At 38.9% G+C, this 21,853-nt stretch overlaps 1 protein-coding gene across 3 annotated transcripts in view; it reads right to left on the bottom strand.

Annotated features, from left to right (window-relative positions):
* grin2db (glutamate receptor, ionotropic, N-methyl D-aspartate 2D, b) overlaps positions 1 to 21,853 on the bottom strand; it is a 92,302-nt gene that overhangs the window by 10,814 nt on the left and 59,635 nt on the right. For 2 of the 3 annotated variants that reach the window (XM_015059170.1, XM_015059171.1), the window contains exons 7-15: positions 18,843 to 19,048; positions 18,332 to 18,500; positions 15,597 to 15,750; positions 15,063 to 15,188; positions 13,784 to 14,013; positions 13,272 to 13,432; positions 8,982 to 9,051; positions 8,768 to 8,885; positions 582 to 817 (exon numbers count right to left, since the gene is read on the bottom strand). In XM_015059170.1, coding sequence (XP_014914656.1) covers positions 582 to 817; positions 8,768 to 8,885; positions 8,982 to 9,051; positions 13,272 to 13,432; positions 13,784 to 14,013; positions 15,063 to 15,188; positions 15,597 to 15,750; positions 18,332 to 18,500; positions 18,843 to 19,048 — 1,470 coding nt within the window. The remainder of the gene's footprint in view (positions 1 to 581; positions 818 to 8,767; positions 8,886 to 8,981; positions 9,052 to 13,271; positions 13,433 to 13,783; positions 14,014 to 15,062; positions 15,189 to 15,596; positions 15,751 to 18,331; positions 18,501 to 18,842; positions 19,049 to 21,853) is intronic. The other variant, XR_001428297.1, reaches the window with a different exon arrangement.

Here is a 21,853-nt window from a genome sequence, read left to right as displayed (position 1 = left end):
GTAGGAGAAAATTCACTGAACCAAATCCAGTGAGACAAACAATTTTTTTTTTTTTTATAAACTGCATCAAGATTTAAGAATTTGTGTTTACAGGTGCTGCATGTCCAACCTACCCAAGCTTTAGCCTTTCTGGGAAAAATAATTATTTGTTTACACCTGCAAATATGATAGATACAATACATTACAGCAAAAACTGGTTCTATTAAAAATTAACAAGGGGAGCAAATAACAATGCAAACTCATTGGGTTGTATTTACAAAATCTGTAGAAAACTGCATATCTTTCTCCACATCTGTTCAAATAAACTAGGTCCAGGTTGGTTTCTATAACTTTTTCCTTAGAAATAAAATCCTCATTTAGTGCACGTTTTTTGTATTATACTCTGATCAACTGCATCTAAATATGTTTGATGTGGCAACAAATCAGAGACATTTTCAGTGTCAAAACAGCAAAAATATATGAAATTTGAAAATCATTAGACATAACTATGCTTTCACATCAAAATGGTGAAATGGTAGTGAGTGTGACATGCAAAAATGATGAAAGTAAAAAAAAAATATCAGCAGCAGACAAATACTTACTCTGCTAATTGCCAAGAGAAAGTCCAACTTCCCAGAACTAGTGGCCATACAGTGGCGCAGTTTCCAGTAGATTAAATGTTCCCATGCAAACACCAGCAGACTGAGGCCCATAGCCACCAGAAGCATGTAGAAGACCCCAGCCATGTTGTCAATGTCCAGTTTACTGCTCATCACCTCAATTTTGTCATTATGGCAGATACCTGACAGCCAGAGGCGCTCCAGCATTTCAATCTCATCTGGGGAGGAAAATGGATAAAGGACAAACGGTTAGAATGATGGAGGAGAACGAGATGAAGAAGGAAAATACAGAGAAGCATAAAAGAATAAAAGCATAACAGACAAGAGAAAGAAGAGGAAAATGATCATGTTAGGAGAAAAAGGTTGTTTTGATAGGTTTGACGTGCACAATTAGTTGGAAAAAAGCTAAAAAGTCACCTGTTTGAACAGATATTTGCAATGAACAAGACAATCCAGATATTTGCCTGTATTGTACTAAGATCTGTGGTCTGTCTGTTTGAGCTCAAAGAACAATCGAGGTTGATCTTCGAGTCCAAAATTAGTTATGCCGAGCTAATGTTCAATGTCGGAAATTATATGTTCTACAAAGTATTGATTCCAATCAAGCTCTTCACAATTATGGTCAAAACTGAAAATGACACTGCAATGTTTGTTAAAGCATGAAGTTATCCTTAGGATTCTGCTGAAGAATGTTTTCTGGGAGTTTTGTATGAAGCAATGATGGTTGACTGCATGTCAGCAGTCATTTGTAGTGTACAGAAAGATTTTCCTAATTCAATTAAATTTTTTTGGTGTCAATCAAAAACACACATCTCCCTCAATTTACCAAGGTAAGCTAATCCAAAGTTGGTGGTCAAATAACTATTTGAACTAACTTAATTTGAACTTTCTTTTGCGTATTTGGCTTCTTAAATATATTTTTGAGTTTTATAACATGAGCAATCTTCCGCTGTTCCAATGTTGCAGCTTCTAACAATTCTCTCAGCTGGTAAGTGACCAAAAGAACAGCACAAATGTTTTAATTGACTATTTCATTGGCTAACAAATTAAACAGAATTAAGATCATTTTTAAATCAGAACATTGTGGTGCTTTCACCCTCTTATGACCAAAATTGTAAAGAGGCTGACTGGATTTTAGCATTACCAAAGAAAGTGCTTATAGTGAGTCCTTCTCCCTCTTTGTTCAATTAAGCTTCATCTTTCAGGTTATTCAGTATTACTGTGTGTGCAATAATTAGGTTTAAAGGGCAAAAAAACAAACTAATGGCAAATCATGACGGCACTGACATGATGGTACTAAGGGGGTCAACAAAGACTGCAATTACAGACCTAGTTTAGTTCACACATTTGTTTGCTTAAGATCAAAGCCTTGATATTTGGATTGAGAGTTGTTATGTCAGGTAGTTGGCAAATACAGTGTCTGAGCAAATGCAAGCAGAGAGAATAAAACTGATTCTAAGCAATGGTATAATCGATATGATCATTTTCTGAAACTGCCTTGTCTCCTTAGGGGCTACACAGCAATGCAGTTGGTAGAAATGCTGCAGGAATAAGTGGGTCTAGACTACAGATGAATGGGTGAAAGTTCTCTTATTTTCCTACACTTATCATTGGACACCTTTGGGTGAAGAAATTTGTCTAGGTTCTAAGATGCTGAGTTCTATAAAATGAAAAACGGTGCCAAAAGAAGAATATAAACAGAATTTAAAGAAAAACAAAAAGCAATGCAAAATGGGGCCTTGCTTGTTGCGTGTTGTTTATTCAAGGTGACTGCTCATGGTCATAGGTCAGTAAAATAAGGCAGTGTGTTTGGTATAACAAAGACAACGATGTCTTAGAAAAAGAGGGATGGAGAGTCTAAAACAATGAAGTAGGACCAAGAACTAAAATGGCATCGACAACCTAATCTCAACATTGTAACAGAGAGTAAATGAGAAGAGGAGCAGAAAGAAAGACCAGGAGCCACAGTGATGCTTGGATAGGCGGAACAAGCGTGGACAAGATGGTGAGGGGTAATGAGAGAGTTGGGAAGAATGCCCCGTAAAGACGGAGAGCGAGCGGCATTCTTTCTCCGTCCACAGAGGCGTCAGGGGAAATGAGACAGATGGAGAGAGTTAGACGTTGCTGAAAGAAGCGGAACATAGATGGAGGATCAGAGGCTGAATTTGTGTCATCGTGACAAAGATGACAGTGGAGCACTCCTTAGCTTGGAAAGTATGAGTGGAGAGAAAAGGAAAGGAAAAAAAAGGAATTAGAGAGAAAATTGGCTGAGGAAGGGGAGAAAAACAAGTAAAGAAGCAAACATTTGTCCTGGAAGGGTGGTCAGAGCCACCATCCAGGTGGTGGCTTATGAGAGGAATCAAGATTCCCATCTTTTGCACTACAAGGAACAAAGCACAGCATCTTTAACCACAACTGTTTTTTTTTTTTGCTTTGTTTTTTTATCTAACTGGCAAAACAAACCTGTGTTACCCTAAGTACTGTGATTGGCTGCACAGGTTGCTGGTGTAACCATAGTGACAGACAGCCATAGGATGCTGCATATGATTCACATTTGAATCAAAGAGGCACAGAATTGGTAATGGGAGCTTTATGGTACAATATTACCTATGCTAGCATGAGCTGCACTGCAAGCATAAGGTCTGAAGGTTGCTTTTACTGCATGTTGCTTTTTCTGAAATATATTACGTTTTACTGGCTATAGAGGGCATTAAAAGCTGGCAGGTCATGGATTTACTCGCAGCACTACAGTGCGCCGTAAAAAAAAAAGGTGCACTGTAGTGCGCTCGCGAGCAGAGCCATCATTAGCTCTGCTCGCGAGGCTTAGTTGAAGCTGATTCAGTCATCTGTGTGATCTGGCTAATATGTCTTCTGTTGAACATCATTAGCCAATCAGCCGTGGCCTCCAGCTACAGCAACAGATGGATATAGTAATGCTGCAGCCCACTGGCAGGCGCAGGTAACAGCTTCATGTCTCTGGCACAAGCAAACAAACACAAACTCACTGCCAGCCATGTTTATTAGCACCTTGGTAAGGATGTTTGGAAAAACCTTAAGATAAATTAATTTGTTATTGCTGAAAATTAATCTTGACTTAAAGAATTCCTTTAGTTTGTTTTAACAAAATTAACGTTAATTCAAATATCGATAACCCTGCTGTTATATCTTTATACAACCCCTTTTTCTAAAATAAATAAATAAATAAATAAAAAAAAATAAAATTAAGATAGTATTCAGTGGTTTTCAATCTGTGGTACAAGGCCCACTGGTGGTCCCAGGGTTGCTTTCAGGGGGACTCCAGGGAAATTTTGATATCAACTAACAGGCCGAAGCAGTGAAAACAGTAAGTAAGATTAGCACATTAATCTTTCCTTCATGACACTACTTAAAAGGGAGGTGCAGTACAGAATATTTTGGAAACCTCTCAGGAGAAGTGGAAGCAGAGGATAGTGAACTACTACTGATATTGCTACTCAGGCTGTGATCAGAAATTGAAATTAAAACTGGGACTAACATGAAACTCATCTTAAACCAATAGGAAAACAATACGTTTTGTAGACTCTTGCATTTGCTGACAGCAGCACAAGTTTAAAGCTATTCATGATTTAGGTTTAAAAGAATCTTCTAAATTTACCAACATGTTTTGTCTTTGTGTATTATTATTAATGATTTGCAGCAACTTAAATCGGATGCATAATCCAGGGAGCTAAAGATTTGGATTATTCCAAGAAGTCCTTAAAATCTGAACGCTGTAGAGCTTATCACCAAAGTTAAAGCATTAAATTACCAGAAATACACAAATAACTGGTCAGCTTCATAAGAGACCTGGAAGATGTAATGAAAATCAAGATTTCTTTCACTGATTATTGAAAAGGGTCAAAATATTAATAAAAATAAAACGCAAAAAAAAAAACATATTGTCTTCCTTTGAAATATATATTCCTTTTACATCACTTTATGTTTTCAGAGATGCCCGTCTCATTTTCAATCAGAAACAAACTTTTTGGAAAATAAAACTAGTTTTAAATCTAAATCTGTCACATGTATGCAGAATTTTGGCCTTAAGTGAGAGTTTGAGGATGTTTAATGATTCACAAATGACCAAAAAGTACAAATAAACTGTTGGCACTTTTGAATTATTATTAATCCAGTTTTACTGAGCTTTGAATGCACTGAAGCCATATCAGAATTTCAAATTGGGGTTCTCTTCTCGGTGTTCTAACTTCAGTGGGGCATGCATGTGTTTTTTTGTAATGTTAATAGCAAGGACTTTAGAAATATTCACAAAACACACGCAGTGGAGATGGACACCAATGTTTGATTTTTTTTTTTTTCTGTACTTTTTGTACAGAAAATAGTGGATTATGAAGCCACTATGAGTGGCTTCATAATCTTTATCCTATATCACTGCTCAAGGTTAAAGAGAAAAGGATTGTTGACATTTTCTATTCATTTCCACACTGTCTTCACAGCAGTTGGACCCGCCTTAGTTTCCTATAGGATTCAGGTCTCTGGACTGAAACAGTCAAGGAAGAATATTGATTTTGTATCTGGTAAATCATTTATGTATTGATTTTACCGCATGTTTTGGGTCAATGTTATTTTGAAAGACAGGGCGATGACCTGTTTTAGGTTTTCTGCCAGAGCACCTATTTTAATTTTGAATATCTGGTATTTCAAAGTTTTTCTGATTCGATCCAAAGACAAAAAGGCTCGGGTAGGCATCGCAAATCTTCCTTGGCTCTAACAGTAGGCATGGGGTGCGTTCTCAGATGTTTATCCATTGTTTTATATTAAATATTCCTGGATAGTACAAAGCTAAAAAAAACTGTATAACATAGTCAAAGCACCCAGTTCCTCATCGTCCTTCGTTACATTTGCTTTTGCTGCAGCTCACTGAGATTTTGAAAAATTGTTTTACCTCCCTTGTCAGTTCTTCTTAAGGCTTACTTTTTCCTCACATAATACACAGTTTTAAAACATTTAAAGTGTAAGATTTTACAACTGCAATAAAACGTGAATTTGCAGCAGGCCCCCAGAAGTGGCTCTGCGCACTAATGTGAAAACAACAGGGGTCTGACTGAAGGGTGCAGATTAAGTCATATTTCTGTCCTCAACTGAGAAAATCTGAGTGATTTTCTTGAGCCACATGTTTCCTTTCTTGCATCAGCTGCTGTTTATTCCTGGTTGTTCATCTTTTAAATCCGAGACTCTCCTCACCAGCAGCATTTTTTTTTTGTATGGGCCATGTGGGCAGTTGCCCAGGGCAGAATGAAAAAGAGCATATATGAACATCCTATTTGCTGTCGATTGATGAGTTATGTTCCCATGTGAGCATGATGAGCATTATACCCTGTCCTTTTTCATGCAAGAGCTGCCCACTGCTTCTTACGGTCTCACCTCCAACCCATACCACCCTCACCTTAACCTTTGAGATGGCAGTCCTTCCTACCTCTCAGTCACAGTCAACTTAAGCTTGCCAAATCTGGCAGGTGTATCACATCCTCTTCTCCACCTATGTTGTTTCTGGCAGACAAGCTCAGGTAGGGCTGGCAACGTTGGAAATGCAAAGCCTGCCGTTTACCACAAAGATGTTCAACAAAGGACACTGTATCAGCGGCTGTGTGTGTGTGTGTGTGTGTGTGTGTGTGGCACGCTTGCATATGTAAATGTGCAAGCACCAGCGAGCATGTTTGCATTTTGCGGTATGCCAGATGTGGCTGGATGCCACACACATCCAAGAGACACCGAGCCTCGCAGTTGCTGATCAGTAAACCATGACCTGTATAATGCTGCGCTTTTATCTCACCATGACAAACCTCTCTGCATTCATCACAAGATTTCTGAAAAAAAAAAAAAAAGTCCTGCTGGCCAAGAGCTGAAACATCATCTTCTCGCATTTTAATATCTACTCACTGAGTAATATATTCAAGGAATCAAAGTCATGATAGGATGCAAAAAAAAAAAAAAAAAAAAAGGGGGGATCTGATAAAATGTAGGGGGGAATAATTCTTACTACTCAGCTATTTTTCTTTTTAAAGTAGGAAAAAAAGCAAAAATGTAGTAAGATCAGTGCGCCATCTCTTAAAGCTGTGCTGTAAATCACCAGAGACAGCAACAAGAGGAACAATATAGGGATTAAAAGTCTTCATACATCCTTTAATTCACTGGTAAAATGATACAGCTCCACAAGGCATGGAGCTATAATGATGCAACTCCGTGACACAACTCGGTCTGGTGAAAGGTGCAACTTCTGAGATCTTCAGATGTCGTTAAAAAGATGCAGCCTTCGAGGGCATGATGAATGTGAGCCCCTCCCTCCAATCTTTCCACATCCAAAGAAACTAATACTCTTCTAATCTGATGTTGTTCAGGACTTTTACAACACAAAACCAAAGGAATAAGAAGAAGCAGCATGTGTCAGGGCTAGTGGGCTCTCTGTTTTTCCTTGCCTCGCGCACACACACACACACACGCACACGCGCACACACACAGGCACGCATTTACAGGTCGAGCAATTCAGCTCCAGATGCCAGTCTTATTTTAATAGATCTTGGCACCAAATTGGCATTATCAGAGGGTAAGCAGCTCAAGCATCGGCATGCCAGAAACAGCTAAAGGGCTTTGTCCGCCATGCCATAAGCAAAGCTGATTTAAAGCATGAGGAGAAGCCAAACAAGCCCCATCCAATGGAGACAATAAATGTGTGTGGCAGACTGTGTTATATGATAATCAAGCATTAGTGTACTGACGACCGTTGCTAAAAACAGATTCCCTCTGTCAAACATGAGTGTCCCACTTGTAGATACAATTAAACAGCATACTGTGATAGTCTCATGCAGGGCCTTGCATAAGAACCCACATGCCTTGAACTTTGTCACATTTTTTCACCTTGTAGCTTCAAACATCTGTAGATGTTATATGTTTTAGACCATACAAAGAAGTGTGTCAGTATAATTCCTGCTAGGCTGTGAACATTAGTGAACCAACAGCTTGACTGAGACCAAAGGACACAACAGATTGGCGAGGGAAGAAACTTTGGAGAAGATTTAAGGAGGGTTAGGTTATAAACCAATTCAATATCCGAATAAAACAACTTCAAAGCTATAAAACCAGAGGAGATGAGACTGCACATCCTCCTGAACACACCATCCTCATGGTTAGTCGCAGTGGTGGCCAAGTCATGCTGCAGGTTTGCTTCATCAGGAGGAAGAGAGAAATTTTCCAGAATTGATAGGAGGACGTATGGAGGTCCACCTTCTAACAGGAACATTATCTTAAACATGCAACCATGGCTGCAATGAAGTGCTTTAAATCAATGTATATTGATCCAACGGGGTGACCTGAATCAAACAGACTCGAAAATTGATGTTCGCCGATGCTCTCTATTCAATTTGACAGACTAAACCATTGTGTAAAAGGGAATGAGGAATAATCAATTCGTTGGTGTGAAAAGCTGCTTGGTGCTGGTATATGACAGAAAACCCAAATATACTCAAGGGGTATGAAAACTTTTGCAAGGCACTGCTGCTATCAATGAACTATTTATCCAGTGTTTTGTATATATGCTTCCTTGGTTTGCTGCTCCATCAAATCAGGGTATTTTCAGGTGTTGCTTTTTTTTTTTTTCCTCTCAGCCTTTCTGTCAGTCTGAAATAATCTGTATTTCTGAAAATCTGTCAACAAACAAGAAGCGACTTTTTACAACTGTGACTCACTCAAGTTAAATCCCTTTTTTTCTTTTGCAATAGCAAGAAGAGGAAAAGGGAAAGCACAAAAGAGCGAGATAACTACACAGGAGGAATGGATAGACGACGAGAACATTTACCACCAAGCAAATGATATTCCTCTCCCCCTTTTATTTATCATCCTGTCTTCAACCCAATAAAGAGGCTCACAAACCTTTTTAAAAGTCTCATCAGCCCTTCCCTACACATCATTATGCCCTCTGTCACAATCAAAACACCTTTCCGCTGTCACATGCCCCATATTTCCCCCTCGACATCTTCTCATTCATCTACCCCCTGTGTCCTCTATTCACCCCCTACCCTCATGCGAGGCTGTCACTCTTTTCCCAACCTTATTGTCTTAGGCATAACCTTCCCTATAAGCTGGTCATGGTGCTCATTATTTTCATTAAAACCTTCCCCTTTCTCCATAGGTCTTACCATCTCCCACTAGCTGCAGCAGGGCCAGGTCAAGAGGACGTTTCCAACGTGAGTTTTTGTGCAGGGCGATACCGTAGCCTGTGGTGGCAAAAACCTTCCCCGAGCCTATGGTCATCACCTTGGAGAAAGGACAACATGCAGATACTGAAAGACACATAATGCCAAGCAAAAAAACAAAAAACAAAAGCATGTGTATCTGTGCCTCAGTCATTACCTTACAGCCTTCGTCCTTCCTGGCCATATAGTTTAACACTGCAGCATCATAAATAAAAGCATCCAGCTTCCTGTGGAAGAGAAAAGGCAAAATTCATTCATCATTTAATGTAAGAGAGGTGGAACTAGGATGGAGGGACTGATTGGAGGTATATCTCTGCAATGTGCTTTGGAAGACAGCTGGGGTGCAAAAATATATAGCAGACAAGGAAAGAGGAATGATAGAGGGGGCATAAAACGTTAAATAACGACAAGGAGAGGCAGAAAGGGTGGAATGGTAAAGCAGGTTTGGCAGCAAGAGTGAAAACACAAGGAGAATAAAATAAGGGAGAAATCAGGTGAGGATCTGTGAGTAAGAGGAAGACGGCAGAGGGGGCTGAGGAGATTTACGAAATGAAGGGTGCAGTGACAGGGAGCGACAGAGAAAGGGGGGACAGATTTACACACTTCAGGGTGGAAAAGACACGGGATAGAGGCAGAGAGTGATGAGGATTATAAAGTTTAAATACAGACACACAGAGAAAGCGCACAAGGAGGGGAAAGAAAGGATCAAAATAAGAGATGGAGAAACGAACTATAGCACAAAAAGGGCAGCTAAAGAGCAAGAAAAAAAAGAGAAAATGTAAGCATTAGGCAGCAGGGGGAAAAAAAATCCTCCAAGAGAAAGCTTGAGTTTCATACATTCAGTACATGTTAGCGCTGAGTTATAATTGCGGTGTCAAAGCAGTGTGGATCACGACAGAGGCTTAGGATCAAGTAAATTGGGATTAACCAACACATGAGGAGTGATGGAAAATCTGCGGGAAAACTGAAGAAGGGAAACGCTGCTCACACTGTATGCGCGGAGAGATAGCTGTGAAGGTGGAGAGGGAAAGAACAAAGGTGGGAGAATTTGTGCAGCAAAGCATGATGTGTGACAAAAGATGTGAAATGTTAGTTGGAGTTGAAAAGAATGCCTTTCTAGATGATGGTCTGTTCGTGTGAATGGGAGAACATAAAAAATGGAAAAGAAAAAAAAAGCAAGAAATAAAAGCATGCTATATCTGCACCATCTGGTTGCTGTGATCACTCAACCTGCACCATAAATCAAAGAAAGATTAACCAAAAAATACCAGCTACAAAAAACTTTAAATTATTGATTGTAGCACAAATAATAGATTTGTTACTTCGTATTACTTTGGGGTAAATTTACATTTTCTATCCTACACTTGTACAGATTCCTTAATGTAGAAATAAAAAAAAATGAGTTAAAATCTCTGTTATATAAATGCTCAATGTCTAAAAGTGCAGCTGTACTAGTTTAATGTCAGGGTTTGAATAAGGTGTATTCCTCAGAACAGCTTTCTGAAGTGTCGGAAAAAGTGTTGTTTAGATATAACATTTAGCTGTGATGTTATGGCTTTGGCTAAACGAATGCAAACTGTTCACACATATTTCTTCACAAAAACAACATTATGAACAATGTTAATATGTTAATGGTTTGAGATAGTGTTGTTGTACTTCTGAGTTTTGAAAGTGGCTGTCAAGCCAAGTAAAAATAGCTTTACCAACAACAACCAGAGTGAGTAGCCGTCTTATGACAGATTTTTTATCCATGTAAAAACATTTCCTGTCTTGCCATGATGTATTTCAAAGATTTTTAATAAAAAAAAAAATTCTTATGTGCTTCTAAACATGAGGAAACGAATGGGATTTAGAGGGACATTAACACCTGTGATGTTGGTTTGTGTAAGGCTTTTGATGCACTCATTGGGGAATTACTGCAGATCAATGTTGCGTAATTCCCATTGTGCTGTATTATAAACGTTCTGCAGTAGAGTGGAGTATCTATAAGTTTTTATTGGGTCGTTGCTGTGTCATCTAAGTTGCATCTGAGTTGTTGCTTGTGCGGTGGTGGGGCATGTCTAATATACATGATATGTAGGCTGCAGCGTTCGTGTGACACCAGTTTTCAACACGTCCAAATAATCAGTGGGTGGCTGGTTTATCTGGTAATCTAATTGAATATTCTACAGTGTTAATTGCATGGATAGGCAATATGGGAGTGTAAAGAGGAATGCATACTGTGAGCACCATGGTACATCTAATCAATTAACATGCTTCAAATAGCACATTTAACACACATTAGCTAAAGTGCGCCGAGACAGCACAGATGACTGGACTCCATCTTTGGATAGTTGTATCAAAAGTGTTTGAACAGAATCTGTTCAAAAAGGATCACAGAAATGATCATCCAAGAGCATTGCCCATTGACTTTATGTAGCCTGTGCCATAATCTTTTTTGTCACAATGCTTGATGCCGTTGTTGTGCACCGTCCTTTATTTCCAATGGCATCATGTTGAAGGAGGACATTGAAACAAAAGGCTAAATGCAGTAGTGTGACATAGGTGTTAGCCTAGATGCTTAGCTGAGGCTGCAGTAAATTATAATGTAATCCATGTTTAGCACAGCCTCTGTCCACTACTCTTCCTGAGTGACAAGACAATTTTCTTATAGCCTGTATGCCAACTGCATATTTATGTTTAGTTCTATTTTCCATTCATATGCAGCGAGGTTAAATATTATTTGATAAATTAATTATTAATTAATTGATATAGTTTTCCATTTCTATGACAAGAAATATCATTAGTTACCATAGCTATGCAGATGATACACAGCTATACAGTACAACTACACAAAGTGACTATGAAGACACTGAAGTGCTAAGCAAACAAATGAGTGAATGGATGTGCCATATGTTTCTTCAGATGAATAGAAACAAAACTGAAGTCATAATTTTTGGACCAACAGAGGAAAAAAATCAACAGTCAGTCAGCACACAACTTTAGCTTTTACTGATCAGGCCCAAAATCTGGGTCCTTCACTTGGACATTCAGAGACACATAGAGACAATTACAAAGTCGGTCTTTTATCATCTGAAGAACATTTTCAGTATTTTAGAAATAATGTTCCAACAAGATCTTGAAAAACTCCCCCATGCATTTATCTCCAGTACAATTGATTACTGCAACAGTGTCCTTCACAGGTCTGCCTAAAAAGTAAATTGGGAAGCTGCATCTTATCCAGAACGCTGCTGCTCACATCTCACTAACACTAGAAAAATGCAGTGCATCATCTGATCAAAATCAAAATAGATCTTTTGTCATTGTATCAACCTTCCAGACCACTCAAGTCTACTTGGTTCAACTCTACTATGCATCCCCAGAACATGTCCAGACACTGAGAAGCAGCATTCAGTTTTATGCTCCACTAATCTGGAACAAACTTCCAGAAAACCGCAAAAATGCTGAAACACCAAGTTTGTTTAAAATCCCACTTGTCAAAAGTTGTCTTTAATTAATAATAACCGAAACATTGATGTATTTGGTGATTGTTATTCTTGATCATTTTGATAATAGCATTTTACAAAATGTAATTTCTATTGCTTGTCTGATAATTGCTGCCTGTATTATGCATTTATCATGTAAAGTGCAGTGAACTGATTTGTTGCTAAAATGAGCTCTACAAATAACCTTGACTTGATTTAAAGAAAAAGCAAGGGGGTCTTCCAGATAAAAAAAAAGAAAAAAGAAGGGAAATATTGGTTAAAATCTGAGCAGTGATGGCTGGATTGGCGCAGCACATGATTTATTGACTCAGTACACAATATATTCCTAATGGAAAAACTGTCCTATTCACTCAAGGTGCAAATAGATACATTTTATTCAATTTGGAGTAAATGGACTGAATATGTAAAACCTGTCACATCCGAGTTCATATAATTGCATCTGTGATGAGGACTGATCGTCTTTGTTTTTAGTCATTGGTTTATGTTGGCCCATTTTTTCTCAAGACCCTGGAATGTAGATTTCACAGAACCACTCATTGGTCCCCTCCTCACTCACCATTAGATTTTCTTATTTAAAAAATGGGAAAACAAACAATGTAACAAAGGCATGTGTTTTTCTTTGTTTTGTGTATTTTTCCAAATAAAGAAACAGTAAAAAAAAGAGGAAATAATAGTGGATCAGATGACTTAGCTGGGATGGAAATAGTAAATAAATTAATGAAACATGTTTCTGTCTGAAAATGTCCTGATGCACATTGCAGATGCAGTCTTTGGCTCTGATCTCCACCATCTTTCATGCTGCTGACATTTCTGATTTCTATGTCTAAAGTGCACATCAGTTCATAGAGACCATAAACTGACAAACAACGAGTTGCACAGCACGGCGTGATTTGAAATTCAATGGTTGGAAAATTAAAGGCGAGCATGTGGTGTGAAAATTGGCTTGGCGGTGGCAAACAGACCCAGTCTTTAGGTTCAGGATGGCGTCCTCCACTCCTCTCTGGTTGTATTTGCCCATGTACTGATGCATGTCTGGATAGTTGGAGCGAATGTTTTTTTCTGTGCTCCCATTGGGCACCGTGCCAAACTTGAGAGGTGGGTACTGCTCCTCTGGATGCTGAAACTATGAGAGGAAAAGAGGGTGAGGGAGGAAAAAGACGGGGCATGAGACACACCAGGCTGTGCACCAATCTGTCTGACCTATTTCTGTCCACTCTCCAGACTTACTTACAACACTACTTACCCTCTTAAAATGAAAAGAGAGAAGTCTGTGGACTTACAGTAACATTTAAGACCGTCTTTTGTGTGGCCAGGAAAAGTGGTAATTGAGTTATGTTACAGGAGGTTCTATTCATTCCTTAATTCCCATGCTTTAATCAATTTAACATTCAAATGCATAGGATTTGGCTCACTTGAGGACATTAATTCTCCTTCTGCTTCTTTAAACCTAATCAGTATTCGAGTGGTGAGGTACCTTCTTGTCCGAGAGACCTGAAACTGTGTCAATGTATTCTTCCTGGATCATGAAGGCAGCCAGGTTAGCAGTGTAAGAGGCCAGAAAGATGACGGCAAAGAAGGCCCAGATCAGCACCATGATCTTGCTCGTGGTTCCTCTCGGGTTCTCCACCGGCACAGAGTTGTTGAAGACAATGGCCCATAAAAGCCAGACAGATTTTCCGATGGTGAATGTGGAGCCTCCTGCCTCTGATCAGAACGGGAATGGAGAAAAAATATGATTAGAAAGATCAGGAGTAGGAGTGCTTGAGAAGCTCAAAGCAACTTTAAATACAAGATGTAATAGTTTTACTAGTACATGCACAGCCCTCCACATTTACTGACTACTGGAAAAGATGTACAAAAAAAAAGAAAGAAAAAGGTCAAGTAAATTTGTATTTTATTCCAATAACTTCATCCAATGCTAAGAAAACTTTTAGACAACTAGGAAGAGACAATGCTTATTCATTTTCCAGACTTTTTTCATTACTGTGTAGGAACCATTTTAATCACAATTCTGTAAAACAGCGAAAGACAATATAAACGCAAACAAACATAAACAAAACTGTTTGTTTCTTAACCACAGCCCACACCGCATTAACTGCACATTATTAGTAGTAGTTGCTTTTCCTTCTGGTGCAACAATTTCTCAGGAAAGATAAATTGTTGCACCAAATATTTGAAAAGATTTATTAAACGAAATACCCAGCTCTAACTTAAGTTACTGTGGAAAAAAAAGGACAAGAAGGGAAGCTGGTGGGGGGGAAATACGGTGGAGGATGACAGAGAGGTAAAATTATGCAGAGCACTGCAATCATGGAGTAAAGGAGGCAAATCTTGGGGGGTATTGAACCAAGGCATCAGGCAACACCGACTATCACAGGATGCAAACTACACTGCTGAATTATAAATGGCTGCTTTAATATTGAGAATGCTTGGATGCAGTTCAATATACTGTACGTATAATGTGCAAAACTCAACATGAAGGATTGGGGCAATGCACTCGATATGACTATCAATAAATTATGAAAGTGACTTTTGGACTTGAGGAAAAAAACACTTTTCCATGAAAGTAATCTATCTAAAGTCTGTATATCTATCTATCTATCTATCTATCTATCCATCCATCCATCCATCTATCCATCCATCTATCTATCTATCTATCTATCTATCTATCCATCCATCCATCCATCGTCATGCATTTTGTTGAATCCATTCATCAAACAGAGATCTACGGACAGGTGAGACTCATCACTCACTCTTTCCTGTTTGCAGACTGCGGTTGTAGCCCACAGGGCTGAAGAATTCAAAAATAAAGACGGTCACAGCCACAACAGTGAGGCACATGACGAACATCATCACCCACACCGCTGGACTATAAGGCTCTGTGAGGAGAAACAAAAAAAGAAACAAGTTCTTTCATTCAATAGAGGACGCATGGAGGTGTAATAGAACCTGGACATACAGCAATCTCCCTGAACAAAAGCACTGGAGCAAACACGGCACTCAGTAGATAAACACTGTTTCCTGTTTTTTTAAGATCTACTCAATTCAGTCAGTAAGTCAGTAACACTCAATAAGACAGAAACACTGATCTCCCACTGGGGTCTCGAGTGTGCTGACAGAGTGAAAGAAGACATTAAGAAGACATGAGGAGCTAAAAAAAAAAAAAAAAAAAATAATCTAGATGTGGCGGCCAGCAGCCAAAGATCAAGGCACTTTATGCAAACTCAACACTTTACAATTAGATTAGATTCTACTCATCAGCTAATGCTGTAAGCTAAAGCTCTCACCTAAAAAAGCTGATGGTGATACGGTGCCATTGCTACGGGAGACCATGACACTGATCCCCGTCTCCACGAACGGCACAGAAAAATCCACGACCTCGGACCTCTCCTCATTGATAGTCAGCGAGCCGATGGCCATGTCCGCCCGCTTGTACACCACCTGAAAGGGACGACAGCAGCGATGAGAAAGAAATCTAATTATGGTAAACTCGTGTAACTGCTCCCAGCAGACAAAGCCAATCTTTTACAGTCCACCACCTTTTTTTGTTTCCCCAAGTTCCCCAAGAACTCGACGTTTCTGCACCTTGACCCTTTGTACAGCCAAGCATGGGAGGGGAGTGAGTGTTTCAGCGCAGTACAATTATTGAACACGCGTTTCCTGTGCATCTCTTTAGCATACAGAATGAGCTCCTCTCTGCCACCATCAAGGAAAACCTGAAAACCGCTGCGTCTGCCGATTTGTACAAGCGAAATGTTAATCTACATTAGACATGGCACATCCACTCTTCAGAGCAAATCAGCAGAAAACCGAGCCGAAGCGGAACGCAAAGCCCCCTCCGCTCAACTTTGGCAAGTCTCCGGATTACCTGATCAAAGAATGGCAGGCTTTGGAGCAGCTGATCAAAATGACAAAAAATTAGCTTGAGAAAACAAAGTGCGTGTGGCTTTTCTTCTTCTTCTTCTTTTTTTTACTCGCAAAAATAGATCTGACTGCCAGCTCTGACCCGTGGTCAAGTTATAAACGAAAAGATGGGGGGAAAGCACTGTGGAACTGTTTTAGAAACGCATGACTAATGGCGTATGGCAAGTTCCTTCTGGGAGACGGAAACAGCAGGAAGTTTCAATGAAGTCACAGCCGCTGTAATGATTTCAGTAGATGAGCCAGTACTATATGTGTGCATGCCTGTTTCACTGCGACTCTTCCCTCCATTTCTCCACCAGCATGTCTGTGTCTTGTTTTGTTGGCAGTTCATGACCTATATGACCAAGAAAATATCATTGACCAACCACAAATAGCTGGGGGCATATGTCATATTGTATTTGTGTGCTAAAATATGCAGAATTTCTCCCTGGAGACATACATGCTGTTCAAACAGCGAAGTGAAAACCTACTTAACCGCCGGCAGATTTGTCTGTCTAACCAAGTTAATGCAACAAAAGTAACAAAAATAATAATAATATAAAAAGTAGTTTTTAAATTATAATTTTCGACTAAAAGGAAAAATGCCATCCAGTGTAAAAAAGTAATAATCTCTTCTGTTAAGCTAGAAATTACGTGTGATTGACCACGTTTATTGTAACGTTTAATTCAACTTCATTAGCCACACCTGAGCCTGGTTACTGTCCAACCTGGAGAATTAAGGATCCATCCAGGAACTTTATGCCATTTGACAATCTTTGTAGTTTTTAGTGACAAATTGTATAAACGTGCACATTTTCTCACAATGTGACACAATTTTCCTGAAAAAGTATTCATGTCTCCTCCTGCAGATGCAAAAACCGGATAGTGAAAGCGGACTAGTTGAAGAAAAACATAAAAATTGCTGTCCGAACGACTTTCTGTATGCATTTATATCACAGCAACAACCTGACCAATCACACAACTCTTCCCACAGAGTTCTGTCGAAATAGTTCGACCCGGGTCTGCTGTCGTGTTTTTCAGAATATGACACCAGATGCCTCTCAGCGAACAAAATTACGCAATTTTTGTCACGTGATATCATGAATGCGAGTCGATTTCAGCACTTCAGATAAAGTATGTTGGGGCTTTTAAAGAAACACTTGAGCAGAACGTATCTGACAACATGGTGCAGGCGAAGGATCCCCAAAATATAACACATTATGCCTCAATTTTAAGAAATTCAAGAACAGATAAGAAATACATTCACTGGTATCTTGGTTGGTAAAGGATTTATTAATGGGGTAGAGTTCCTGATCGGACAATAAGAAAAAGACTTTGAAAGAGCATTAATGAAGGAGTTCCAAGGCCAAACCAACTGTTAACTACAAAGAGCATGAAGGCTCATTTTACTTTTACTGAAAAAAGAACTTAATGATCCTCAACATTTTTGACAAATATTCTGCGGGCTGACGAGAGAATAATGACTCTGTGCAAAAAAGACAACTATTTATTCACATTGGGCAGGTTGGTTTAAGTTAGCTGTTTTCCCCTTAGTAAATCAGCCATCAAATAAAAACAGTTATCTGATATTTACACCTTGATTGACCTAGATTGTTCAGAAAGAGTCAGATTTTCTGGAACAAATCCACAAATTACCTAATTCTAAAATATTCCATGTTTTACAGACCATTCGATTAAATTCGTCCAAGTCCAAATTCTGTCCTTGTTTTCCACACAACTCAGCAGTGACTGCGCCTGCCTGCTATCAACATACCGGACAAAGAATTGGTTGAGTATCTTATAAGCAAACTGATCCAGCAGATATTTTTCTGTCTGCTCTTAATCTGCTGTTTGATTGTGAAACTGTGTTTTCAAATAAATCCCTCCAAGGCTGAAGTAATTCTTATCATCTGAGTTCTGTCTTGATTTTATATGGCAGCAAAAAAAACACCAATCGACCAGCAACTTCTGAGAATTACCAAAAAAAACATAAAAATAAAATTGATAGCTAAGATAACGTTGGAACTGTGTCTTGTGAAGTGTCCGTCTAATTTCCACCCCTGTAGAAAAGGCAGACAGAAGAGCAGGCGTCCCCACGCGCACACAGCCAAAGACCTGCCTCTCCAATCATGCCGTTCCAAACGCCATCAATTTTCTTCCCATGCTTCCCGTTGGTCACCAAGTAGAGGTCGTAGGTGAAGCCGACAATCTTTGCGAGTCGCTTGAGGATGTCAATGCAGAAACCCTTGCAGCACTGCTTCAGAGGAGCCACACCCTCATGGATCGCACTGGGAAAGCAAAGGCAGAGAGACAGAAACAGAAAATATAATTAAAAAGAAATGGGTTAGAGAAAATGGATGTTGTGGTAAGGACCTCTGTGACAGGTTTGATGGCTTAGTGTAGCATGGGGGCTGCCGTTCCACCTGATGCTGATGAACCATAAAGCTCCTCTGTGGTCATATCTGATTCCACATTCTGAGTCATTCTGCTGATCCTCTCATGAGCAGTTTCTTATTGATTATGGTTAGGGAGTGAAAAGACTGCAGCTTTGATAAAAGTAACCTCAGTGCAACAGCATCACTGGATTATTGCAGTGCTTCAGAACGGAAAAAGGGCGACTTAATTCAAACCTGGCATTGAGAGGACGTCTGCAGGGAACAGAGTCCCGGATGCACGTTCCTGAAGCAGGGTCTGCAAGCTCTACAATGACAAATGGCCTTTCCTCCAGTGTTACAACCCGCAGGTGCTGGGCGTCATCGGGCGGCTTCAGGAAGGGCCCGTAGCGGGACCAGGCTGGGTACCGAAGTCTCAGCACGCCGTTCTCCCACCAGCCTACCTAGGGGAACAGAAGAGAGAAACATCAGAGGAGGCTGCACTCTGTGCTTCCTTTGTTAATAGCGATAAATCAACACATCCCTTTTTTTTTTAAACAGTGATAAACAGAACGCATCAAAAACAATCAAACTGCGCTGACTCTGTTGACTTTCTGTCTGCATATTGAAGGCAGGTACTGACAAAAGAGAAGGTGTTGAGCGTTTCTCACTTGAGCGGAGGTCATTAAAACAAAAGGACTTTTGATTGGAGAAAGATTGACAGAATTAGTTCATGCTACAATTTTTGGATCCACATGCTTTCCAGATTTAGAAATGTTTTGTCTAAGATTGCTTTCCTCATCAAGATTATTTGCGTGATAAATGTCTTACCGTAATCACACTTCACATTTAAACTAGTAAATTGATCACTTTAAAATAATTGCAACATTTTTTATACCAGATATTTTTAGATAATTCTAAATATTTCTCTCCTTATTTGTCATGTAAACCATAAACGTGTCTTCCTAAAATATATGTCTTGTACAAACAATCAAATGTTTGGCTTGAGGCATTTATTGAGGGTATAAATTGATCTTTTAAAAGCATGTTCACTTCCTGTGGTTATATCTCTAATTTTTTTGTCAGCTCTTCTTGTGTGCATTACATATTTCACATATTTTCTCCCTGAGCTTACACTATGCTCAGCAGAAGGTAAGTGCGCTCCCCTACTCAACTCAGGATAGAAATAAGCAATGAAAAACTGTGCAAGTTCAAGTGCCACCCATTGACACAATGATGAAGGCCAAGCAAGGCATGAGCCAAATCACCCATCTCAAACACATTCACCGTTTACTTCACTAAAATTCAGCAGAAAGTTCTGTTTTACTGCATCTCGGAGATACCAGGTATTGATATTTATATTTTTTTTTTCTTCAGAACAAATTATGTTTATTAATGTAAAAAAAAAAAAAAATCTGTTGAAATGAATCATTCACCAAATTATTCAATGCTGGTAAAGATCAGCGGTTTTGTCCCCCTGACTGGGTAAACAACACAACAGCTCTTGGATATTTTTCATGACGCGGCAAACGATAATTCTCACTTTTTCTTTTTCACAAACTCCTCACACTGTTTGAGTGATCGATAACACCTGGGTTGATCATCAGTAGTATTCTTTGAATATCTTCTGTTCTGTTTTTGAACTTCTTTGGTTGAATTTAAACCACTTGCATCATTTTATTGATTAATAATTAAAGCAGTCGTGAGATGAAACAATCAGACTATTTTCCTCTCGTCTAAGTTGCGGAAGCACAGAAAGAACCTGCCCTTTTGCTCGTGTCAGCAGCTTATTATTTTTTATTAGGGAGTTGTGGTAAAACAAAGGGGAACATTGTGATTAACTGGCTTTGGAAGTGTAACCATGTGAAGAATAAGGTCATCGATCCTTCTGCGCCTACGCCTGGTAACATTAGCTGTTCCTTTGGAGTGGAGGCCCTTGTGTTCAGATGGTTTAAATCTCCTGCGGGTTAAGAATCAATTGACTTGAATCATTTAGTGACTGTGTTCCTGAATGAGTAAATTAGGATGCTACAGAGCTGTGAGGTGAATTGGGAATTTCTGAATGTATAGTTTAGTTTGTTATTCTGTTGTTAGTTTGTTACTCCCGTTTGGGTTTTGAGCTGAAACCATCAGACTACAGTTTGTTTTCTTTCCTTGATGAGCGGTTTTACTTTTTAAAATAACATTTTTCAATGTTTGGGCACATACACAGTTGTGTCCAAAGAGGATAATTAGTTAACACCAGCTCCTCACTAACATTTTTTAAATGCACACTTGTGTGTATCAAGCATTATTGATTACAGTATGCGACACAACTAAACATCAGCCATTATTATATGAGTGTATGATAAACACAAGTGCAAAATGCTATGGTTTAACTGTAAAAAAAAAAAAAGTTAAACTGAAAACATAACTGATTTTATTTAAAACAGAAAAGCCTCCATTCTTCTTCTGCTGCCATAAAATGAGATGATTATTATCTTATTATTATAGACTTGGGCAAAAGCAGAAATTAAAAAGCTACTAATTTACTATTCATTTTCAGTAGTTTAGAGGGCTGTGCTGAATATTACTGCTTCACTCCTAATTGAGTGACTAAAATAGGATGTCATGATCTGCAGCATTTTTGAGTTTGGTTGAGTCACATTGGTCTCTGTTTATGGTGTTTAGTAATTCAGTGAATTTGATTATTTTTGAATGTTTAGCATTTACTCATATTGTGACCATTTTGTGAACAGTGTTTTTATCAGTATTTTTCCGCAGTGCCTCGGCTCCCTGCCTTGCCTCGGCTGGTTACTGCCTCTCCCGTGTGGCATGCCGGTAACAACCTTCCCAATACGTCTTCTTCTCAGTTCAGTCGGTCCTCTGTCAGATCCTCTGTTGTTGTCAGCCTGTCATCCAGTCTCATGTTAGCTTGTCTAGTTTCCTGCATGCCCTTTTCCGTCACCGTTCATTTACTCCTTCAGCTTTGCAAGTTTTTGTGAATTACATTCACTAAATGAGCTTTGACTATGATTCTGCCCACTTCCTGCCTGATTTTGGATACGCACAATAAGCTCAGGGGAGTTTTTATATGTGCAATGTAGTGGAAATCTTCATTACTTAGAACAGATACATTTGACATGTTGGTTTGTTTGAATGTTTCATTGAATAAATTGAAATCAGATTGAAGCTTTATATATATATATATATATATATATATATATATATTTTTTTTTTTTTTTTTTTTTCTTTTTTTTTTTTTTTTATAATAATAAAAAAAAAAATTT

The sequence above is a fragment of the Poecilia latipinna genome, unplaced genomic scaffold (assembly GCF_001443285.1).
Source record: "Poecilia latipinna isolate Pla-1442-1.1 unplaced genomic scaffold, P_latipinna-1.0 Scaffold1608, whole genome shotgun sequence".
NCBI classification, from domain to species: domain Eukaryota; kingdom Metazoa; phylum Chordata; class Actinopteri; order Cyprinodontiformes; family Poeciliidae; genus Poecilia; species Poecilia latipinna.
This window is presented reverse-complemented; position numbering and strand designations above follow the sequence as displayed.